Genomic DNA, 20679 nt, shown 5'->3' with positions numbered 1-20679 from the left:
ACTCTGTACTTGGAAACTACTTCTCGAAATAGAACCACTTTTTTTCCCTCAAGGATGGCCTTATTGCTTTCTGCCTCAGGGATTGGGTTTACCCTGGCTCTGTGTTTTATTGTACTTTTTTCTCTTGCAGCTAAATGTGGTCAACAGTGTCAGCATTTCAGAGGACATCAAACCCTTACCAGGGCTTCCTGGCATTGGAAACATGAACTACCCATCCACTAGCCCTGGATCTCTGGTTAAACACATCTGTGCCATCTGTGGGGACAGATCCTCAGGTATGTACAGAAGCAGACACTCCTCCCAAGTGCCCCATGCAATGGGGATACCAGAGAAGACACCTCTTCCATTGCCCACTTGGCTCCTTTGTACCCAACGAGAGAAAAAGGGTCTTTGGGGCTGGTCCAGCTTGGGGCCCAGGCTGTAAATTTCTGTCACCACAGCCTTAATGAATTTAAAGCATAATTTCATGTGGTGAGATTAGATTTATAGAAAACATTTCAGAAGCCCTTCCCTGGAGTTACTGTGTTGCGTGTGTATCTGGGATAGAGAAGCTGTTGTAATGAGCAAGTATCTCAAGCTAGAGTCTCTTTAATTTTTAAAAAAATATTTTTTATAATTCTAAAAATAATACCCCAACATAGGAAATGTGGGAGAACTAGAAAAGTACCAGTGAAAACAAAGAGTTATCTATGGTGTTCCCAACAAAATAAACCCTTTGATATTTTAGCGAATTTCCTTCTACAACATTCTAGGTTTTTAACATGTTTCCATAGGTGGAAATAAGTGTGTTTTCACTGATTTTATCTTCTTTGATCCTCTTCCATTTTTGCCCAAATTATTTCTTTCCTGACTTGTTTCCCTACCTCTCCATCATTCCCCCCTCACCACTCCCCATCTCAACAATTTTGATGACATTTGAATCTCTGATTTGATGAATGAGGAAGATTCTTTTCTATAGTTGTCTATGATGGCTGACAATATTTTCTCATCTTTTTATTGTCACCAAAGTCACTGCAAAATGTCACTCCACTGAAAGTTCCAGGTGCCTGGAACTTAGCCACACGGCTGATGTTTGCTTGTTCTCAAAAAGTTGTTTCCAAATCATGCAGACTTGACCATTGCCATAGCAATGGAATTCCAGCCATCCTGATAGAGAGTTTTTTCTGCTATGGTTTAATTGAAAGTTGGGCAGTTCTTTCGTATATGGAAGAACCACGGGAATGACAAATTGGTCCCATGTTTCTTAAAGACAAACACTTCAGAGCTGAGAGCATTAGGTTCTTCGAGCCCAAGATAAAATCCCATATTTATTATTGCTATGAGTTCAGGAAATTAGTATAGTCAACTGATTAGGCACAGACCAACTTCATCAAGCAGGCTATCTCTAGCCACCATTGCATCTTAGAGTGGCTTCCTCTGAAATGTAAGCTCCTGGGATGCAGATATTTACGTTGGCTAGTTCTTAGGGACTTCAAGTTCACTTCGATATCAGCCTAAATACAACCAAATTAGAAAGTCATGTCAGGTCTATAACTAAACAGTATCACATGTCATATACTCAAGAATCAGACATAAATATGTTTTGAATGATCTGTTTCATTATATTTTTCAAGTTCCACAATTCCAGTCCATTGAGCATAGCTGCATGGTGTGTAGTACTGGGAAGACTTCTACTTAGAAAGAGTATGGTGATTGACTCTTGATGCCTATGTGGGCATGGGTATGGTGGCTCTCCTGACCAAATTAGCCATCTCTGGCTGAAGTCATGGAAAACTTGATGTGTGGAACAGGTAATAAGGGCAATGAAACATGTAACAGATTATTCTGGATCAAGCAAAACTACCTTCCATCAGATCTTTATGTCACATCTCAAGATTATATGTCGTGTTATGCCATAAAGATCATATACCTATTTATTCCTCCAACAGGCAGTAGTATTTAAAAAATTTGTAACTCAGGTTCTTGTTCATAGTTTATGATAGAGGATAATACTTTTAAGTGAGATTCCTAAGTCCTTGGGCTTCAATTATGGGGAAATATGTGTGAAGCTGAGGTTCTTTTCCTGCTAGATAATACGTAACAAGCATAAATATTTTTATTTCTTATGTATACTAATGTCTTAAATGAAGGCAGAACATTTTGCTTAACTAAACATGAGTTGCCCTATTAAATAAATGCAAGCAAAATCTTAGGTCAGGACTTTTCTAATAATGCTCTCTGGAATTAGTGATTCCAGAGAACCGCTTCCAGAGGGTAGACACGAGGAAGGGCATATTTACTCTGCCTTGGTTTGGTTCCTGTCATCAAGCCTGCCTTCCCTGCTTTGCTTTCTGTCCCATTGCCTAGGTGATGTACCAGTTTCCCTAGGGGAGAGCCAAGGGGTTCTTTTGCATGAAAGACCCAAATAAACACGAGAATAACTTATGGAATGTCCTTTTCTTGTGACCAGGAAAGCACTACGGCGTGTACAGTTGTGAAGGCTGCAAAGGGTTCTTCAAGAGAACCATAAGGAAAGACCTCATCTACACGTGTCGGGATAATAAAGACTGCCTCATTGACAAGCGTCAGCGCAACCGCTGCCAATACTGTCGCTATCAGAAGTGCCTTGTCATGGGCATGAAGAGGGAAGGTGAGGTTCCCCACTACCCCTCCCTCCACTCGGGGGAGAGCAGTTTGCATATAAATAATGGAAACAAGTGCAGGACATAGGAAAGAGTCCTGCTAGGCTGGACTATGTGGAAGAGGTTTGAAGCGGAGGGGGGAATGACTTTGGGTACCATGATTTCTCGAGTATTTCAGTTGAATGTTTCCTGCCCTGATAAGTGTGTACCCCCGAGCAAAGAGAGCAAGAGCCTCTTCTTCTTCCATGTTCACCTATCCTCTCCTGGACCTCAGATGATGGTCCAAACTGGACCCTCTCCCTTGCTCTTCCAATAGCCAGGCAGCATCAGAGCTGAGGTCTCGGGGTCGTTGTGTGCTGCCCTGTAATGGAACATCAGACTGACCTTCTGGGCAGAACTGACTTCTCCCCTCTAATCCTCACTCTGGGGAAGCCTGCTGGTTTGATTAATCTCTCTGGGCTTTTATAACCTTGGTCTGCTACAAATCCCCTGAGATTGGTGTATTCCAAAGTCTTTGGGGATTATTGGCATTACCAATTAATCAGACTTCGCCTTCTCATTCAGAGAGATCATCATCGTGCGTTTTTAAATGTTACATCTTTCAAACTTACAGTGTGGGTTAGCTGGGTTGTTGTAGAAAAAAAAATCTGAAAGTGCTTTCTGTTTATGTACAGATCAAAAAGTCTTTCCATTAAGTAATACAAATAACTTGAATTGGGCAGTTAATTAGCTAGTGAACTCAAGCAAGTACAGGGTGTAAATGGTGAATCTTAATAGATTTCAGAGTAAGGAGGTCCTGCCTCTCTCTCTAGGAAATGGGAACAAGGCGTTTAGTCCCTCCCAGGTGGCTTCTTATTCTTGAAGAACTTCTTTTCTGTGAGAAGGGGGGAGGCTGGCTGAAAGGACCAATGAAGAAAAAGTTTGAGCCCCTTCTAAGAGAGAATGCTACCAAGAAGGAAAAAAAATGATATTCCTAGCATGTTTGAGACGGAGGTGGCCCTTGAGAATAACTTAAGAACCCTAACCATTCTACAGCCAAGGAAACAGGCTTGGACTGATGGAGTGAGTTTTCCAAGGTCCCCAAGGTAGGTGATGAACAGAGACTAGGACCTCTTACTCTCAGGTCAGAATCTCAAATTGACAGACCCCCAAATCTGCCCTCCCAACCTGTTCATCACACAGTCCTCCCCATTTTAGGAAATAGCCATTTTTCAGTTGCTCAGACCAAAAGCCATTGGTCACCTCTTTTTCTTTCATACACCGCATTCAATGGGTGAGGAAATCTTGTCTCTTTCTCAAAAGATGTTCAGAATCTTTCCATGTCTTACTATTTTTACTGTTATCACCAAGCCACCATTCTTTTTTGTAATAATACAAATAGCCTCCTAAGAAGTTTCTCTGCTTCCATCTTTATCTTCCTTCGATCTCTCCTTATCAAAGCAACCTGAGTGAGGCTTTGAACAAGTGGGTCAGGTGAAGCCTCTCCTTCACCAAAACCCTCTGATGCCTTCCCTTCTTACTCAGAAAAAAAGGCAAAATTCTGGTCATGACTTCAAGGTCATACATAGTCTGGCTGCCCCATGTCTCTCTGCTCCAGCCTTCCCAGTCTCTTTGCTGGGCCATCAGGGGTGCTCCCACCCTAGGGCCTTTGCACTTACTGTTCTGTCTGCTTGGACTGCCCTCTTCCCAGGTACCTGCATGACTCACTTCTCCTCCTTCGTACCTTTACTTGATTGTCAACTTCTTGATAAAGCTTTGCCTGACTACACTGTCTCAGATTGCCCCAAACACCCTCATACTTCCCAGTCTCTTTCCCACAGCACTTACCACTATCTAACATACTTTAAAATTTTGTCTGCTGTCTGTCTCCAAGAACGCAGGGATATTTTTCCTGCCTTTTTCCCCCCCACTGCTCTATCACCAGTGACTAGCACATAGTAGACATTTAAGAAAAAATTGTTGAGAGAATGGATGAGTGATTTAAACTAAATATTGGAAGCATAAGTTTTAGTAATGCAGGAGCTTCTAAAAATGATTCATTCACTCAGTCATTCATTCATCAAGTATGACTTGAGTGACTACTTCATGCTTGTGTCATACTTGCTGTAGAGGGGTCAACAATTTTCTAGACTGGAGCATGTGATGTGAAAAATCAGCTGGTCGAGACTGTCTTCTCTTCACTGGGATAGAATTGATACTCTTTGTAGCTTCCACCACCGTGATAGTCAAAACATAAAATTAATGCCCCCAAAGTGTGTCTCTCATCAGCATAGAGCATGATTGCTGCAGATTGCAAATCACCTATACTCGATTCTCCTGCCTCACAGTCTAATTCTGACTCTCAAAGCTCAACCTGAATATTTCTGGCTCAATTAGGGTCAGAGTGGTTCACAGAGCAAATGATGGGAAGCGTGGTTCTTTATTTTAAGTCAAACAGGGACATGTGGATTGTAAGAGCCTGGGCAGTCCTTCTTTTAAACCTAGTATTATGATTCTTTCATAGCAAATTGGGTCCAGTTTTGGTTCCTGCATTAAAAAAATAATAATAATGTGTAGCAACAGGAGTGATGAAAAGCTGAGTAATAAAGATTAGGAGGGGAAAAGGGGCTCTCTGTGAAATTGCTAAAGGAATTGATACTATTTACCCTGACAAACAGAAGGCAAAGAAGCGAATCAATTCCTCATCTCACTATATGGAGGGTCACTTTAAACATGTTACTGGACAGCCTTTCCTCTGCCACTATCATTTCTGGCCTTCATTTACAGAATTTGGGGCTCAGTTCAGACACTTTCTTGAGGACAAGAATAATAAAATCCTGGAACAGATAACTGAGTGATACTATGGAATTTACATTCCTAGAGAGTTGGACAGACAGACAGAGATGAAATTGGGGTGGGCTCAGAATTCACCTGCCTAAAGCCAGGGTACATAATGGCAAAGCTGAAGTGGACATTTGCTGTTGTCTGATGTAACACATTCATTCCCTGAAAGAAGAAGCAGAGGTTCTGAGAGGTTAGGGTCTTGCCTAAGCTTACATGGCAAGCTAATGGCAGAGCTGGTGTAGGACTGGGACCCTCTGACTTCCAGGCCACCAAACAATCCTCACAGGTTCTGGATCTATTTCCATAATTTTTGGTCATATAATGCGGTTTGGGTAGTAAGAGAATGGATTATTTTTGAGGCAATTTGTGGTCAGCACTTGACATTCCTGTGGGTCTATTAATCCAACCAGCCCAGAGCCTTGGAGTCAGGGGTAAGCTCAGGAGTCAGCCAGCCTGGGTCTACATGCTGGCTTCACCACTTCTAGCTCTGTGACCTCAGGCAGGTTACCTAACTTCTCTGTGGCTCATAGCATTTCAGAGGGCTCTTGTGGGGGTTAAATGAAATATAATTATGAAAAGTGTTGAGCATAATTCTGACACAGAAAAAGGGCTCCAGGGCTTCCCTGGTGGTGCAGTGGTTAAGAATCCGCCTGCCAGTGCAGGGGACACGGGTTCGAGCCCTGGTCTGGGAAGATCCCACATGCCACGGAGCCACTAAGCCCGTGCGCCACAACTACTGAGCCTGCGCTCTAGAGCCCGCAAGCCACAACTACTGAGCCCAAGTGCCACAACTACTGAAGCCTGCGCGCCTACAGCCTGTGCTCCGCAACAAGAGAAGCCACCACAGTGAGAAGCCCGCGCACCACAACGAAGAGTAGCCCCCGCTCGCTGCAACTAGAGAAAGCCCGCGTGCAGCAACGAAGACCCAACACAGCCAAAAATAAATAAATAAGCAAATAAAAAATAAAATCCATCCCTTTAAAAAAAAAAAAAAAAAAGAAAAAGGGCTCCATAAATTTTGGCTATTTTAATACATCACAATAAATGTGTGTTGGGCTAATGGAAAATCCTGTTTTAGGCCCCACTGGCCCCTCAATATACCCTGATGTACTGAGTAGCAGTAGCTCAAAATGCGCCGTAGAAGATTTCTTTCAACAACAGATACGTGACTCCTCATTGATGACAGTAAGATTTATGGCACAAAAAGGAGAACTGAATAGCAAAGGATCACTCAGTTAATTGCAAAATTGGAATTAGAATCTACTTCCCTGAAGCCAAGGTTATTTTCTTTGGAGCTTGAAGGTTATTTTCCTTGAGTGTTACAAGTCTGTAGAAGAAATCAATTGAGGGCCACAAGAGGAACTTGGTTTGCTTTCATCCATCTTTTCAAGTCAAGACAAATAGAAGCCCATTAATCTACCTTTAAAAATAAATTAATACAAGAAGCATTCAACCTTAACCAGCAAATCCAACTGATGATAAAAACACATATGAGAGTTTCTGTATGTTGTCAGTGAATGAAGGCTAACAGAATGGACAGAAAGAAAGGATGAGGGGAAAAGAGAAACAGGGAGAGGGAGGAAGAGGTCAAAAGTGGGGATAGAGAGAGGACCAGAGCAGACCCCGAGAGTGGAAAGAGAGGCCAAGGGGAGGGGAAATGCTACTTCTCAAAAAACTTTTAAATAATTGTTTTGTTTAATCTTCATAAAACAATCTCAGGTAAGTACTATAATCCCCACTGTACATGTAAGGAAACTGAGGCTTTGTAAACTGAGTACCATGTCCGATGTTACTAGCTAGGAAGTGGTCGGGCCCATTTTGAAGAAGATTTCTTTGACTCCAAGGTACATGATTTTTGCTCTTCTCCTATTTTGTCCTCTCTGCTCTCTTTCTCATCCATTTCTTCTTTTTCTTACTCTCCTGCTTTAATCTCTCTTTCCTTTCTTCCTTTACGCCTTCCTTCCTACCCTCCCTCCCTCTCAACCCCTGAATATCATTCTCATCTTGAGGTTTCTTGGTGTGTCTCTATTAGAGACGGTGATGCATCAGCCGTATTTGTGCTGTCAGACCCTTCTCTGACCTACTTTGAGAGATCAATAATATCACTTGCGTGACAAACTAGATGTCCAGCATCGGTCCCAGTTCATTCCGCAGCTTTGTGGCTCAGAGAGTAAGAGGTGCCTTGGAAAGTGGACAAAGGGGAGGAAAGGAGAGGAGATGAGAGGTAGAAATTGCTCATGGAGTAGCTGTCACTGAGGTCCCTCTTGGCCACTGCTTAGAGTATAATTTTCTTGATTCTTGGGATTTAGAAAATGTGTGCCAATATTGAATTCTGCTTATTGCTACTGGGAATAAGAAGATGGAAACTGAAGCTTTCGAGAGGATGGAAACTAACCCCATAGAGACTGTTCTCCCAGTGAAGAGCACAGAATTGGGAAAGGGGTCTGCCTGACATTCTAATGTACAGACCCAGAGGGTTCTTTGATGAAAACCCTAAGCTTGGGGAATCTGAGAAAATTCCAGCCTCCACCTTTGCCTGTGTACCCTTCCCCACCCCCCAAATCAGCTGCTGATTCTGAAATGTCATCTAGGTGACATTACTCCACCCTTTCGCTTACTAAATACCCACATGGCTCCCTGAAGATCTTCCCTGACAAGTCAGATCAGGTGATGCCGTGTTCAGGCCGGTGCACTAGGGGCAGACCTAATGGGACGTGAATGCCAAGGGTGATGCACAGGATGTGACAGAGGGAGTTTTTAGAGTAATGTGCTTGTTACTTAACTATTGCATGCTCACAGTTTATTAGAGGTAGCAGGTGGAAGAAGGATAAGGGAGATAGCATGCAAGGAGACAGTGGTTCATTAAAAGAAAGGGCAGAATTGGAGGTTATTAAAGCTTAAAAGGCGCATTTCTTAGAGTGGTCCCCATAATGAACTGGAAAGACTACGGACTGAAAAAAACCCATAGTTTGGCACAAGCATAAGAAAACAGCTGAGCTCTGCTTTCTTGGTTTCATCTGTTAACATGACAGCATCTCTGATTCATTACCACCATGATGCCCATTTTACAGAGGAGGAAACTGAGGCTTAGGGCTGTAATTAACTTTCCCACAGTTGTCCTGGGCATATGGTAACGTCTGCACGTCCTTGTCCCTGCCAGCTGTGCAAGAAGAAAGGCAGAGAAGCCGGGAGCGGGCTGAGAGTGAGGCAGAATGTGCCAGTAGTGGCCATGAAGATATGCCCGTGGAGAGGATTCTGGAGGCTGAACTTGCTGTTGAACCAAAGACAGAATCCTACGGTGACATGAACATGGAGAATTCGGTAGGTGGTCTTAGACCTCCATCCATCTCCCATTTCTTGGAGGGGGCTGGAGGTGGGGAAGGAGTATGTTTGAGTCCTAGAACCTGTCCGTTCAGAGTACCTTGTTCCTTTTTCAGACAAATGACCCCGTCACCAACATATGCCATGCTGCTGACAAGCAGCTCTTTACTCTCGTTGAATGGGCCAAGCGTATTCCCCACTTCTCTGACCTCACCTTGGAGGACCAGGTCATTCTGCTCCGGGCAGGTAAGCAATAGCAGGGCTCCTTTCTTCTTGGGTTGCCATTTTGAAATTACCCTTGGGATCCTAAAACAAGTGACCTGATGGAACTGTAACCCATCCAAGCTGTGCACCTTGTTGAGACAGGATAACCCTATGCGAGGTTGTTCTTTTTTATATTATTGGTAAGCTCTGAAATTTGGATGGCCCTCCCCCAAAACTTTCATTTCCAAATGAAACACTGTTTGTTAATGGAGGAGTAAGACTCTTTTTCTTTTTTTTAATATTTAAATTTTCTCTTTTATACTTAAAGAAATTTTTATTAGTTTCTACATGCATTTTATTATCAGAGAAAAATAACTTTTTAAACACACACATAATTAAAAAAACAAGGCAGGTTTACAAGAAGGTGAGAATTTTCTATTTAATGAGATTTTTCTGTCCATTGGTTCTCTTAAACTGCATCCTAGAATCCTTTTAGTGACCAAGAAAGGCTCTTTTTCCATGCAAATTTTATGCAGCCTTTATAATTTGCATTTAATTTTCAAAGACAGTTAAACAATTGTTATTTAAGACAATCTGAAGCTGTGCCTCATTACTGTTATGAAATTAGAAAATAGAGATATTCCCATTTCACAGGTGAAATAGGGGAAGCCAAAGATTTTTGCTCAGGCTTTTACTAGATGGATTCCAGGGTCCCTTCCTATTTTAAGATTCTACATGCTGTAATCTCTCTCGCCTCCCATTTCTGGGACACTGTGCAGTTGACATATGCCAAATCTCCTCTTTGTCATGGAGCCAGCAGGGAAATTTCATGAAGATTCGCTGAGCCTGGGGAGGCAGTCCACTTATTTCAGCCCTATTAGATAATGAGCGATCCCTGAGTGTCGATGGAAAGCTACATGCCGTGCTGGGTGCTACTAGACAATGCCTAAGAAGTAAAACTAGGTTGTCAGGTCCTGGGGGCAGACACTGCAGGGTATACTCGCTCTATCTACCATGGCAGCTAACATAGTGACCATTACCATTTAAGTGTTCAATCCATATTTGTTGATGAACTGGAGGGAAAAAAAGAGTCCTTGTCCTCAAGCTGCCATTCTGGGCTGCACTGGGGAGACTGTGGGGGAGGAGCATACCCACGAGTCAGGGGACCCCAGTCTTACCCTTTGTTCCCTCACTAATTAGTGGTGTCATCTGGAACTAGTTTTTGACCTCCCTGGATTTCTGGTTCTGCTTTTATTCCAAAGGATAATAATACATGCCTTGGATGATTATCAATGAAGCAAGAGTGTGGTCAGGTTTCCCTCAAGGCCTCCTTCTTATTCGTGCAGGGTGGAATGAATTGCTGATCGCCTCCTTTTCCCACCGCTCGGTTTCTGTGCAGGATGGCATCCTTCTGGCCACGGGTTTACACGTCCACCGGAGCAGTGCCCACAGTGCTGGGGTTGGCTCCATCTTTGACAGGTGGCTCTATTCTGCTTCCGGTGCTTGTATGTGTGTGTGTGTACATGTGTGCATGTGTGTGTGTGTGTACCTGTGGGTAGTGCTGGGATGTAGGATGGACAGCCCAATCAGCTGTACTGGCTGGAAGCAGAGACCATTAAGCACATGAAAACATAAACCTGAGGAATGAGAAAGGGATTAAAAGAAATGGTAATCCAAGGAGATGGAGTCAGTCAGAGGTCAACAGAGTTGCTGGCAGATGAAAGACCCTATTATCCCTAAAGGTTTCCAGGGAAGAGACTGTATTATTGACATTACCTAGTAAGGTGGGAGTGGGGAGTTTGAACTGTTTATCCAAGGGGGCCTGGATGGGAATGAGGGTTTAGGATCTGACTTTAGGAATCTGGGAAAGATGAGCTGAGGTTTTGCTGGTCTCTGCACCAGGCTCTCTGGGGGAATCCTGCTATAAGAGTGCCAGCCTCAGTCTGGGATTCTGTGGAAGCAACCTAAGTGTCCATCATTGGATGAATGGATAAAGAAGATGTGACACATATATACAATGGAATATTACTTGCCATAAAAAGGAACGAAATTGAGTTATTTGTAGTGAGGTGGATGGAGTTAGAGTCTGTCATACAGAGTGAAGTAAGTCAGAAAGAGAAAAACAAATACAGTATGCTAACACATATATATGGAATCTAAGGGAAAAAAAAAAAAGTCATGAAGAACCTAGTGGCAAGACGGGAAGAAAGACACAGACCTACTAGAGAATGGACTTGAGGATATGGGGAGGGGGAAGGGTAAGATGTGAGAGGGTGAGAGAGTGTCATGGACATATATACACTACCAAACGCAAAATAGATAGCTAGTGGGAAGCAACCGCATAGCACAGGGAGATCAGCTCTGTGCTTTGTGACCACCTAGAGGAGTGGGATAGGGAGGGTGGGAGGGAGGGAGATGCAAGAGGGAAGAGATATGGGAACATATGTATATGTATCACTGATTTACTTTGTTATAAAGCAGAAACTAACACACCATTGTAAAGCAATTATACTCCAATAAAGATGTTAAAAAAAAAGAAAATTAAGCCAGGTGATCTAAAGAGATGAGAGATGAATGGGTAGGTGACAGGATGGAGAACTGGGAAAGGAAGAGTAAGATTGAAAATAGTGTCTCTGTCCAATGCCAGGGCCCTGTGGTCCCTTCCCAACCCCATCATAAGTGGTCTTCCAGGGCCATGCACATGTCCATCTAAGATGTCCCTACTCCTTCCCTGCCTTTTCCCACAACATGTTCCACATGGAGACCATCACGGTCTTCAGTTGACTCAGCCCTCTTGATGGTGTCTAGAAATTTCTGCCCTGTCACGGAACGCCATCCTTTGCAGTGTTCTTCCAGACATGTGATGCCCTCACCCTGCTTTGCCCGTTGCATTTCTGCCAATTCACAAATCCTCTAGGCTGCCTTTCCAGCTCCCTCTCTGTGTTCACTGCCTCATCCTTGGTGTTCCCTGGGACTTTGATCATGGCAGTTATTGGTTTTGTGTTGCTGCTACGTATTGCTTCTGTGTCTGCTTCTTTAATTAAACTGTGAGCTCTTTGAGATCAAGGACTGTATCTTATTCATCTCTGTGCCCCTAGTACCTGGCGCATCTACTGGAAAATGGGGTGGGTACATAATAAGTATTGGTTGCATTCATTTTATCAGCCCTTGGCCTGGTATTCATGATTTTCTCATCACCTGCCATTGTTTCCTGTGAACAGAGTTCTGACTGAGCTGGTCTCCAAAATGAAAGACATGCAGATGGATAAGTCGGAGCTGGGGTGCCTACGAGCCATCGTGCTATTTAACCCAGGTGAGTGCGCCGTGCTTAGCTCTCCTCCATGGTCGGCCCCCAGTGCTCTGATGTTCTCTAGTCCTCTAGCTCAGCAGAGACAGATAAGGGAGGGCCAGGAGACCTATCCTAGGGAGGACAAAGAGTCAACTCTTCATGGCCTCTGCTCCTTGAGCCATCCTGAAAAGGGTCTCAAATGGGCGTGGAGTGTGCACGTTTGGGGGCAAGTGGGGAGGACGAGAGATGCCAGAGGGCTAGGGTAGTAGCAAAGAAGGCGGTAAAAAGTGGTCAGGTTCTACATATATGTTTAGGCAGAGCCAATGGGATTTGCTGATAGGCTGTGAAAGAAAGAGAGGTATTAAATATAATTCTTAGAATTTTTCATTTTGTTTTCTTGAACACTCGGAAAAACAGAGATTTCATTTACTGAAACGGCGGTTCAAAGGGTGGACGGCTAAGAATCAGGGCTTTGGACATGAGAATCTGAGATGGATAGTAAACGCCCAAGAGTGGCCCTCCCGGAAGCAATTGTTTATGTGAGTCTGGAGTTCAGAGAAGAGGCAGGACCAGAGATGTACATTTGAGAGCTATCAGCCTAGACCTGGCATGCAAGGCTCTGAGACCGGGAGTAAAGTAGAGGCATTGCAGAGCGGAGAGCTGAGGGCTAAGCCCTGGGGCATGGTGATATTTAGAGGTTGCAGAGAAAAGGAAGAGCCAGCAAAGAAGCCTGAGAGGAGGCAGTGAGTGAGACAGGGAAGAACCAAAGAGTAGTGTCCTGGGGGGCCCAGGGAGGAAAAGCATTTCAAGAAGGAGGAAGTGATCAGCTTCTTCAGATACTGCTGTGGGTCAAGAAAGATGAGTATTCAGAATTACATAGCAATTGACGCACATGCTTCACCTCCTGAATTAGGTGATCTGTTAATTGATGCAGGATGTGGGTCTGTCCGGTTTTTTTACCCCATCTCTTTACTCAGTCCATACTTAGCACATAGTAAGCACTCAATAAATGTGTGAAGGTAGTATTTCTAAAATGGCCGGGATAAAAGAAAACTCTCCTCCTTGGAGTCAGCGGTGCGTACCTTTGCTCCAAGAGTTTATTGGGTAGATTGGGCACAGGAAGGAGGTGTGAGGGCACAAAGGGCTGGCTTTGTGTATTTCACAATGTCCCCCATCCAGCGTGTCTCTCGTAACTCTGCGCGAGGTGGCCTGTGTGAATGGGGACAGACTCTGTAGAAGGGTGTCCTGCAGAGGTGTGTAAGGAGAGGTTGAATCAGCTGTCTTTTTCAGATGCCAAGGGTCTGTCCAACCCCTCTGAGGTGGAGACTCTGCGAGAGAAGGTTTATGCCACCCTCGAGGCCTACACCAAGCAGAAGTACCCGGAACAACCAGGGAGGTGAGGGAGTCCTGGAAGAATGGTAACAACCGCAGCAACTCTTCTGATCTGCCATTAATGAATGGCGACATGCAGCAGGCACTGTCTAGATTTTTTCGCAACCGTCTCAAAGCTACTCAGACACTGGCTCCATGAAACCGGAGGTCTCGTCTGTCTTGTTCACCCACTGTTCACCACTTTGGCATCAGAGCCTAATAATTAGTATTCATCTTTAAATGTTGAACGAACACCCCAGTGAACGAACGATGGTGGGAATCCTTAGCTCCAATTTCTAAAGAGGCCCCAAAGCTCCGAAAGGAACCTTGCCCAGGGTCACAGAGCTGGTGCATGGTGGGGCAGGTTGTGAACCCAAGTTTGTTTGATTTCGAAGAGCTTGTGCTTTTCAGTGTGACTGCATTGCTTTCTGCTTTGCCCTCATGGAAGCCCCCCTGCAGTAAAAGGTACAGGCTTTGGTAGCCAGGAGAGGTGACCGCTGGCCCCGAGGGTGCTATCTGTAGCCTCTGGCAAGGTCCTGGGTCTGGGCTTCTTGTCTGAGAAGGAAGACATCCGTCAGAGGATCTCTGAGGCCATCTACCAGTATTCCTGAGTGGTTAAAAAAATCCTTTTCCCAAATGTTTCCCCCAAGTACAGCTGAATAAAAGTTTTCCTCCTCCACTAACTCTAGTTAAAAAAAGAGAATACGATCCCCAAACCTCACAGAAAATGGAAAATGAAACTTGAAAAAAACTTCTTTAAAGGCATGAGTTTGTTTTTAGGATTAATTACCTATGCTCCCAATTCTCACTGATGACTTTTATTCCACTTTGGAGTCTAATTTCCATTAGCCCATTTTTCCTGGATCATAAGCCACTATCTCTCAATTGTCCAGAAGAGGCTGAGCTCGTTTTTTATCACAGGCAATGAATGCATCTGTGTGAGTGGGGTCCAGCCAGTTGATACAATAAATGTGCAGGCCTTGTGTGTTATGGAGACTAAGCTGTGACAACAGACTTCCCAAATGTCAATAGTTGAACACAAGTTTATTTCTTCCTCACAAATCAGTCCTGGATGGGTAATCAATCTAGCGTGGTGACTTTCTTCCACACCATCGCTCAGGGACCCAGGCTCCTTCCTTCTTGGGGTTCCACCATGTCGTCGAGTCTCGTATTTTGTTTTGTTTTGTTTAATTGTTTATTTATTTATTTATTTGTTTATTTATGGCTGTGTTGGGTCTTCGTTTCTGTGCGAGGGCTTTCTCTAGTTGCGGCAAGCGGGGGCCACTCTTCATCGCGGTGCGCGGGCCTCTCACTATCGTGGCCTCTCTTGTTGCGGAGCACAGGCTCCAGACGCACAGGCTCAGTAGTTGTGGCTCACGGGCCTAGTTGCTCCGCGGCATGTGGGATCTTCCCAGACCAGGGCTCGAACCCATGTCCCCTGCATTGGCAGGCAGATTCTCAACCACTGCGCCACCAGGGAAGCCCTCATTGTGTTTTGTATGCTGATGATGGAAGGGAAAGAGGAGGAGGAGCACAGAGGTGAGGCTATGTGAGCAACACAGTGACCTGGAAAGGGCACCCCCTCCCTTTACTCACTTCCATTGTATAAACTTGGTCACATGGACCAGCTAGCCAAGAAGGAGACTGGAGAATGTGTGCAGCTGGATGCCAAGGAAGAAGGGGAGAATGGATTTTGCTAGGCACCTGGCAGTCTCTCCTACATCTGAAGTGGGTGAGATTGAAAGAGCCCTACCCAACAAGCAGGGCCTGGCTGCCAGCATCGGCTCAGCTTCTGGCCGGTGAGAGCTGACTGAAAGCCCTGTGCTGGATGATATCCACCGAATCTCCCAGCTGTAAGGCAGCATTACTCATGTTTGTGTGTGTGTGTGCGTGTGTGTGTCTGTGTGCACATATTGTGTGCAAGGCATTAGGACTAGGAAGGCTCATATTCATCCTTTTCCTGGACTTGGCTCTAGGTAGTGCTGTTTACCTCTTTAAAAAACAGAACTCTTTTTCATCTTATTATAAAAGCCAAGCATGCTTTGGTAGGAAATAAGGAAAATTTTTTTAAATAAATAGGGTAATATAAACTGATTGTAAATTTGGGAGGTATATTTCTTTCTAGCAGCTTTGTGTATCAATGTATGTATACATAGAAATGTATATTTACAGATCTGAAATCATATGGTTTGGCGTATTATTTTGCTCCATTAGCTATTTTAGGCATTTTATCAGATATTGAAAAGTACAAAATTCTTATTTTCAATGATTTTGTAATATTTCACAGGATGGGTGTATCCTAATGTATCTAGTCATCGCTCTGTGGTTGACATTTAGATTGTTCCTAATGAATAACACTTTAAAAACTTTGGAACTTGCCTGTTTTCCCAGGAAGGGGACTGCCAGGGGCCTGGGCGGCCCCCAGGCACTAGGCAGAGATGCCAACACTTGTTGCCTGGCCCAGGGCAGGGTCTGGAAGTTCAGGGAGGGAGCGCAGGGACGGGGCCCCTGCACGTCCCTTGGGTGAATCCAGCGCAGCCTGCACAGCGGGTGACCACCCTGACGCTGAGTAGGTCCATCAGGGATGTCACTTGGCTCAACCAGGTGGGCGAGTGTGCCGAAGGCTGGTCACCTCTGGTTTGCAGAAAGTGGTAGAAGGGGTTCCTGGTGGCACACAAGCCCTGTCAAGGCCGTTTTCTTGGTGGTGGAGGGCTGCCACTCCGTGGAGACTTTTCAGAAGTACACCTCACAGGGGCGAGTTCTGCCTCCTCCAGCCAGAAGCAGAGATCAAAACTCAGGAGGAGGCAGAGCTTGCAGGAACCTTCTCTCTCTCACACAGCAGGCGCCTTCAAAGGCTGTGAGTCCCCCTTGTTGCCAAACATGTGAGCGAGGAATGCGACGGCCGCCCTGTGGCTATGGCTATTAGCAGGTGTGTTTACTTCTACCTCCTGATCTTAGCTCCTAAACCTGGGACAGACAGCAAAGACAGCAGTCTTATGGTTAGCATTTTTTAAAAAATTATTTTATTGAAGTATAGTTGATTTACAATGTGTTAATTTCTGCTGTGCAGCACAGTGATTGTTATATATATATATATATACATTCTTTTTCATATTTTTTTTATTATAGTTTATCACAGGGTGTTGAATATAGTTCCCTGTGCTATACAGTAGGCCCTTGTTGTCTATCCATTCTATATATAAGAGTTTGCGTCTAGAATGGTTAGCATTTAACACATTGTAAAACTTTGGCATTTTTAGAGTAAAAAAATACATTTTCAGAGCTAACGTCAGCCTAACTTCACACTTTATAAAGAAGCCGTTTCCCTTGCCTAATTACATAAACCTCTTTCGTGGCAGAGCCATGACCATGTTCTTATCTAATGGTGATACCATTCAGATGCACTCAGAGGCTTCCTGTTTTTTTCTTTTTGCCACATCGAGAGGCCTGTGGGATCTTAGTTCCCTGACCAGGGATCAAACCTGTGCCCCCTGCAGTGGAAGCGCACAACCCTAACCACTGGACCGCCAGGGAAGTCCCACTCAGAGGCTTTCTAACCAAACGTTCTGAAGGTTTGTGTTGGCCTTGGTGTAGACCTTTAACTTTTCCATGTAGGGAGGTAATTCTTACCTTTTTAGATGGTGCTGCTCTGTTCTTCTTACATTGCCACATTTCCTTAAAACTTCTTTCGGCATGAATATAGACCTATACGCATTTTCGAGGAGTATTAAAACTCCAATTTGAAAACTTCTCATGAAATAACGTTGTGACGTCCAGTGAAGGTCCGGCCCAACCGGAAGTTGCTGATTTAAGGCCACCGTGACTAACAAGATTTCGATTCCTGTACTTTTTATTGGAAATTGTGAGTAGAGTTATTTGATTTCCAGTCATTATCATTAATAACATTAAAAATAAGCTGCACTGGCAAAAAGGATTTTGAGAGATGAAGAAGGACCACAGAAGCGTGTTGGAAATGAGGCAGGTTGAGGAGCCTGAAAGGGACCCTGTGTGTGTGAGGCTACTTCCTTCACACACTAGTCTCTTTCCCTTTGGTGAGCCTCACAGCTAAGGTCCTTAATTATAGAAGAGTGTGTGTGTGTGTGTGTGTGTGTGTGTGTGTGTGTGTGTGTACCAGTGTGTGAGGGCAGGTGAGAATGGAGGAGAATGTGTGTGTATACTTTTACACGTGTGAATATGTGCAAGCTCATGTGTGTGAGGGTGTATAAGAGTGAGTGTGTGTGCACACGTGTGTGTATGTGTGAGAGTGGTGAGGGGGTGTGTATGCACATGTGTGGGAGGCATATGTGAGTGTGTGTGTATGCATGGGTGTGTGTATTATCTCTCCAGACTGTGGGCCCCTCAGGGGTGAAGGCTACTATTTTCTGTCTCTCTCTCTTCCTAACTGAAAGGTAAGCACATCCATGTTGCTGCAAATGGCATTATTTCATTATTTTTTATGGTTGAGTAGTATTCCATTGTGTGTGTGTGTGTGTGTGTGTGTGTGCGTGTGTGTATATACACACACCCCCCACATCTTTTTTATCCATTCATCTGCTGATGGACATTTAGGTTGCTTCCATGTCTTGGCTATTGTAAACAGTGCTGCAATGAACATTGGGGTGCATGAATCTTTTTGAATGAGAATTTTCTCCGGATATATGCCCAGGAATGGGATTGCTGGATCGTATGGTAGCTCTATTTTTAGTTTTTTAAGGAACCTACATACTATTCTCCATAGTGGCTAGAGATTATCATACTAAGTGAAGTAAATCAGACAGAGAAAGACAAATATATGACACTGATTATATGTGGAATCTAAAAAATTGATATAAATGAACTTATTTACAAAACAAAAATAGACTCACAGACATAGAAAAGAAACTTATGGTTACCAAAGGTGAAAGAGGGCGGAGGGATAAATTAGGAGTTTGGGATTCAAATATACACACTACTATATATAAAATAGACAACCGACAAGGACCACTATATAGCCCAGGGAACTATATTCAATATCTTGTAATAACCTATAATGGAAAAGAATCTAAAAAAGAATATATATATATGTATATATATATGTAATGGAGTCACCTTGCTGTACACCTGAAACTAACACAACATTGTAAATCAACTATATTTCAATAAAAATTTTCAAAAAATTTAAAAAAGAAAGTCACACTTAGGCAAAAAAATAAAAAAATAAACAAAACAAAATAAAAGTAAGCACAGATTACGAAGCTGATGTACAAAGTGGTTATAAACGGGTAACAGAAATGTGGAAACTGAGACACATTGAGGTCGCATTGCTTAAAGTAAGTGTGGTATGAGGAAAAGCATAGTCCGGCGAGGAGATGAGAACTGCTGGTCTTGAGAGTGGGGGGCTCTTCCTGGATCCCAGAACCTATCTCAGTGCCTGGTGCATGGTTTGTACACAAACACGTTCAGCCAATGGCGAGAGCCCCTGTGGATTCTGCACATCCGCCGTGCTGTGCTGTTCTAAATGCTTTGGCAAATCTTCCCAGGAACCCCCAGGCACAGAGAATGTGAGGAACACCAGCTGGTTAGGGTTGGAGATGTGAGTCAGCATAAGCAGGCTAGCTCTTCCTCTTGCCCACCACGAATGCGGGTGCTGAGGGCAATTCTGGGATGCGGCCACAGAATTCAAGAGATTCTCAAGAGGTCACAGGATCCAACTTCCACCTTTAAGAAGCATAACAAGACCTCTAGCCTATTTCTGAAGCTCTCCAGAATTAGAGGTTCTCCAGCTGCCTTAGTCTCCCCAACCAGGCTCTTTCTTCTAATCACAGATTGGTCAAGAAGACCAAATGAGCTGCCTCATGCCCGCAGCTGCCCCGCGCATGCCGGTTCCCCAGTTCTTAATGTCTCCTTGCTTCTCCACAGGTTTGCCAAGCTGCTGCTGCGCCTCCCAGCCTTGCGCTCCATCGGCTTGAAATGCCTGGAGCACCTCTTCTTCTTCAAGCTCATCGGGGACACACCCATTGACACCTTCCTAATGGAGATGTTGGAGACCCCGCTGCAGATCACCTGAGCCTCACCAGACACAGCCTCCTACACAGGACTAGTCAGGGCAGGTGTGTGTGGACCACCCCCCTGCACACGTTCCTCCACCTCCCACCCCCAACCCTTCCTGTTCCCCAAACGTGATGCTTATAATAAAGAAACCTTTCTACACATGCGACTTTTATAGGTGGAGTTTTGTATAGATGTTAACGGTAACCCTTCTTTGCTATCTAAGGGGCTGGGGATCTTTCTGGAAGTTCTTGGGAAAACTAACCAAGCCTCTGTACATATAATTAGTTTAAATTATTTTTTCACTTGCATTGGAAAGCCAATGACCGAATAATAAAGTAATATATGTGATATTGGCACTGCTTGGAGCATGGGGTGAATTATTGTGCAGCAGGGCAGTTATCTCAGATGTGGGAGGAAAGGTATGGGGGGTTAGGAATGGGGGATGGGGCTGGGGTCCTGAAACAATAAATCCCACAGTTAGATACCCCATGTCTAAGCTGGGCACAGCTAGCTTTGCCCCATGGTAGCCCCTGGAGAGATTGGGAAGAAACATTGTCTTTCAGAGCCAGCTTGGTTTTTTGTTTGTTTGTTTGTTTGTTGCTCTTTTCCTCCTAAGAATAATGAGTACTAACAGCCTTGTCCTGTCTGGGGGCAATGGAGTATAAGGGCAAGAGTAGATGTTCTTTTTTTTTTTTTAATTTTTATTTTATATTGGAGCATAGTTGATTAACAATGTTGTGTTAGTTTCAGGTGTACAGCAAAGTGATTCAGTTATACATACACATGTATCTATTCTTCTTCAAATTCTTTTCCTATTTAGGTTAGAGAAGATGTGCTCTTGATGGGGGAAGGCACGGGTCCTGGGAGTTGGTGGGAGGTGGTGATGGATTTTGGTAATGGTAAAGGAATGGATTTTCTGGCCTGAACTAGCAACAATAACAAAAAGACCAGAGTGCACCCAATTTGTTTTCCATCATTATCTAACTATATGTAGCCTGTTCTTAACAACTTACTGACCAG

At 44.1% G+C, this 20679-nt stretch overlaps 1 protein-coding gene across 2 annotated transcripts in view; it reads left to right on the top strand.

Moving 5' to 3' along the window:
• Nucleotides 1-19820, top strand: part of RXRG (retinoid X receptor gamma) — a 43843-nt gene extending 24023 nt beyond the window's left edge. For both annotated transcript variants that reach the window (XM_007191074.2, XM_007191075.3), the window contains 8 exons: nucleotides 131-275; nucleotides 2450-2629; nucleotides 8605-8765; nucleotides 8882-9011; nucleotides 10316-10448; nucleotides 12191-12282; nucleotides 13549-13654; nucleotides 19528-19820. In XM_007191074.2, coding sequence (XP_007191136.1) covers nucleotides 131-275; nucleotides 2450-2629; nucleotides 8605-8765; nucleotides 8882-9011; nucleotides 10316-10448; nucleotides 12191-12282; nucleotides 13549-13654; nucleotides 19528-19675 — 1095 coding nt within the window. In that variant the 3' untranslated portion in view covers nucleotides 19676-19820. The remainder of the gene's footprint in view (nucleotides 1-130; nucleotides 276-2449; nucleotides 2630-8604; nucleotides 8766-8881; nucleotides 9012-10315; nucleotides 10449-12190; nucleotides 12283-13548; nucleotides 13655-19527) is intronic.
• Nucleotides 19821-20679: the final 859 nt, after the last annotated feature.

Source organism: Balaenoptera acutorostrata, chromosome 1, assembly GCF_949987535.1.
Source record: "Balaenoptera acutorostrata chromosome 1, mBalAcu1.1, whole genome shotgun sequence".
NCBI lineage: Eukaryota > Metazoa > Chordata > Mammalia > Artiodactyla > Balaenopteridae > Balaenoptera > Balaenoptera acutorostrata.
This window is presented reverse-complemented; position numbering and strand designations above follow the sequence as displayed.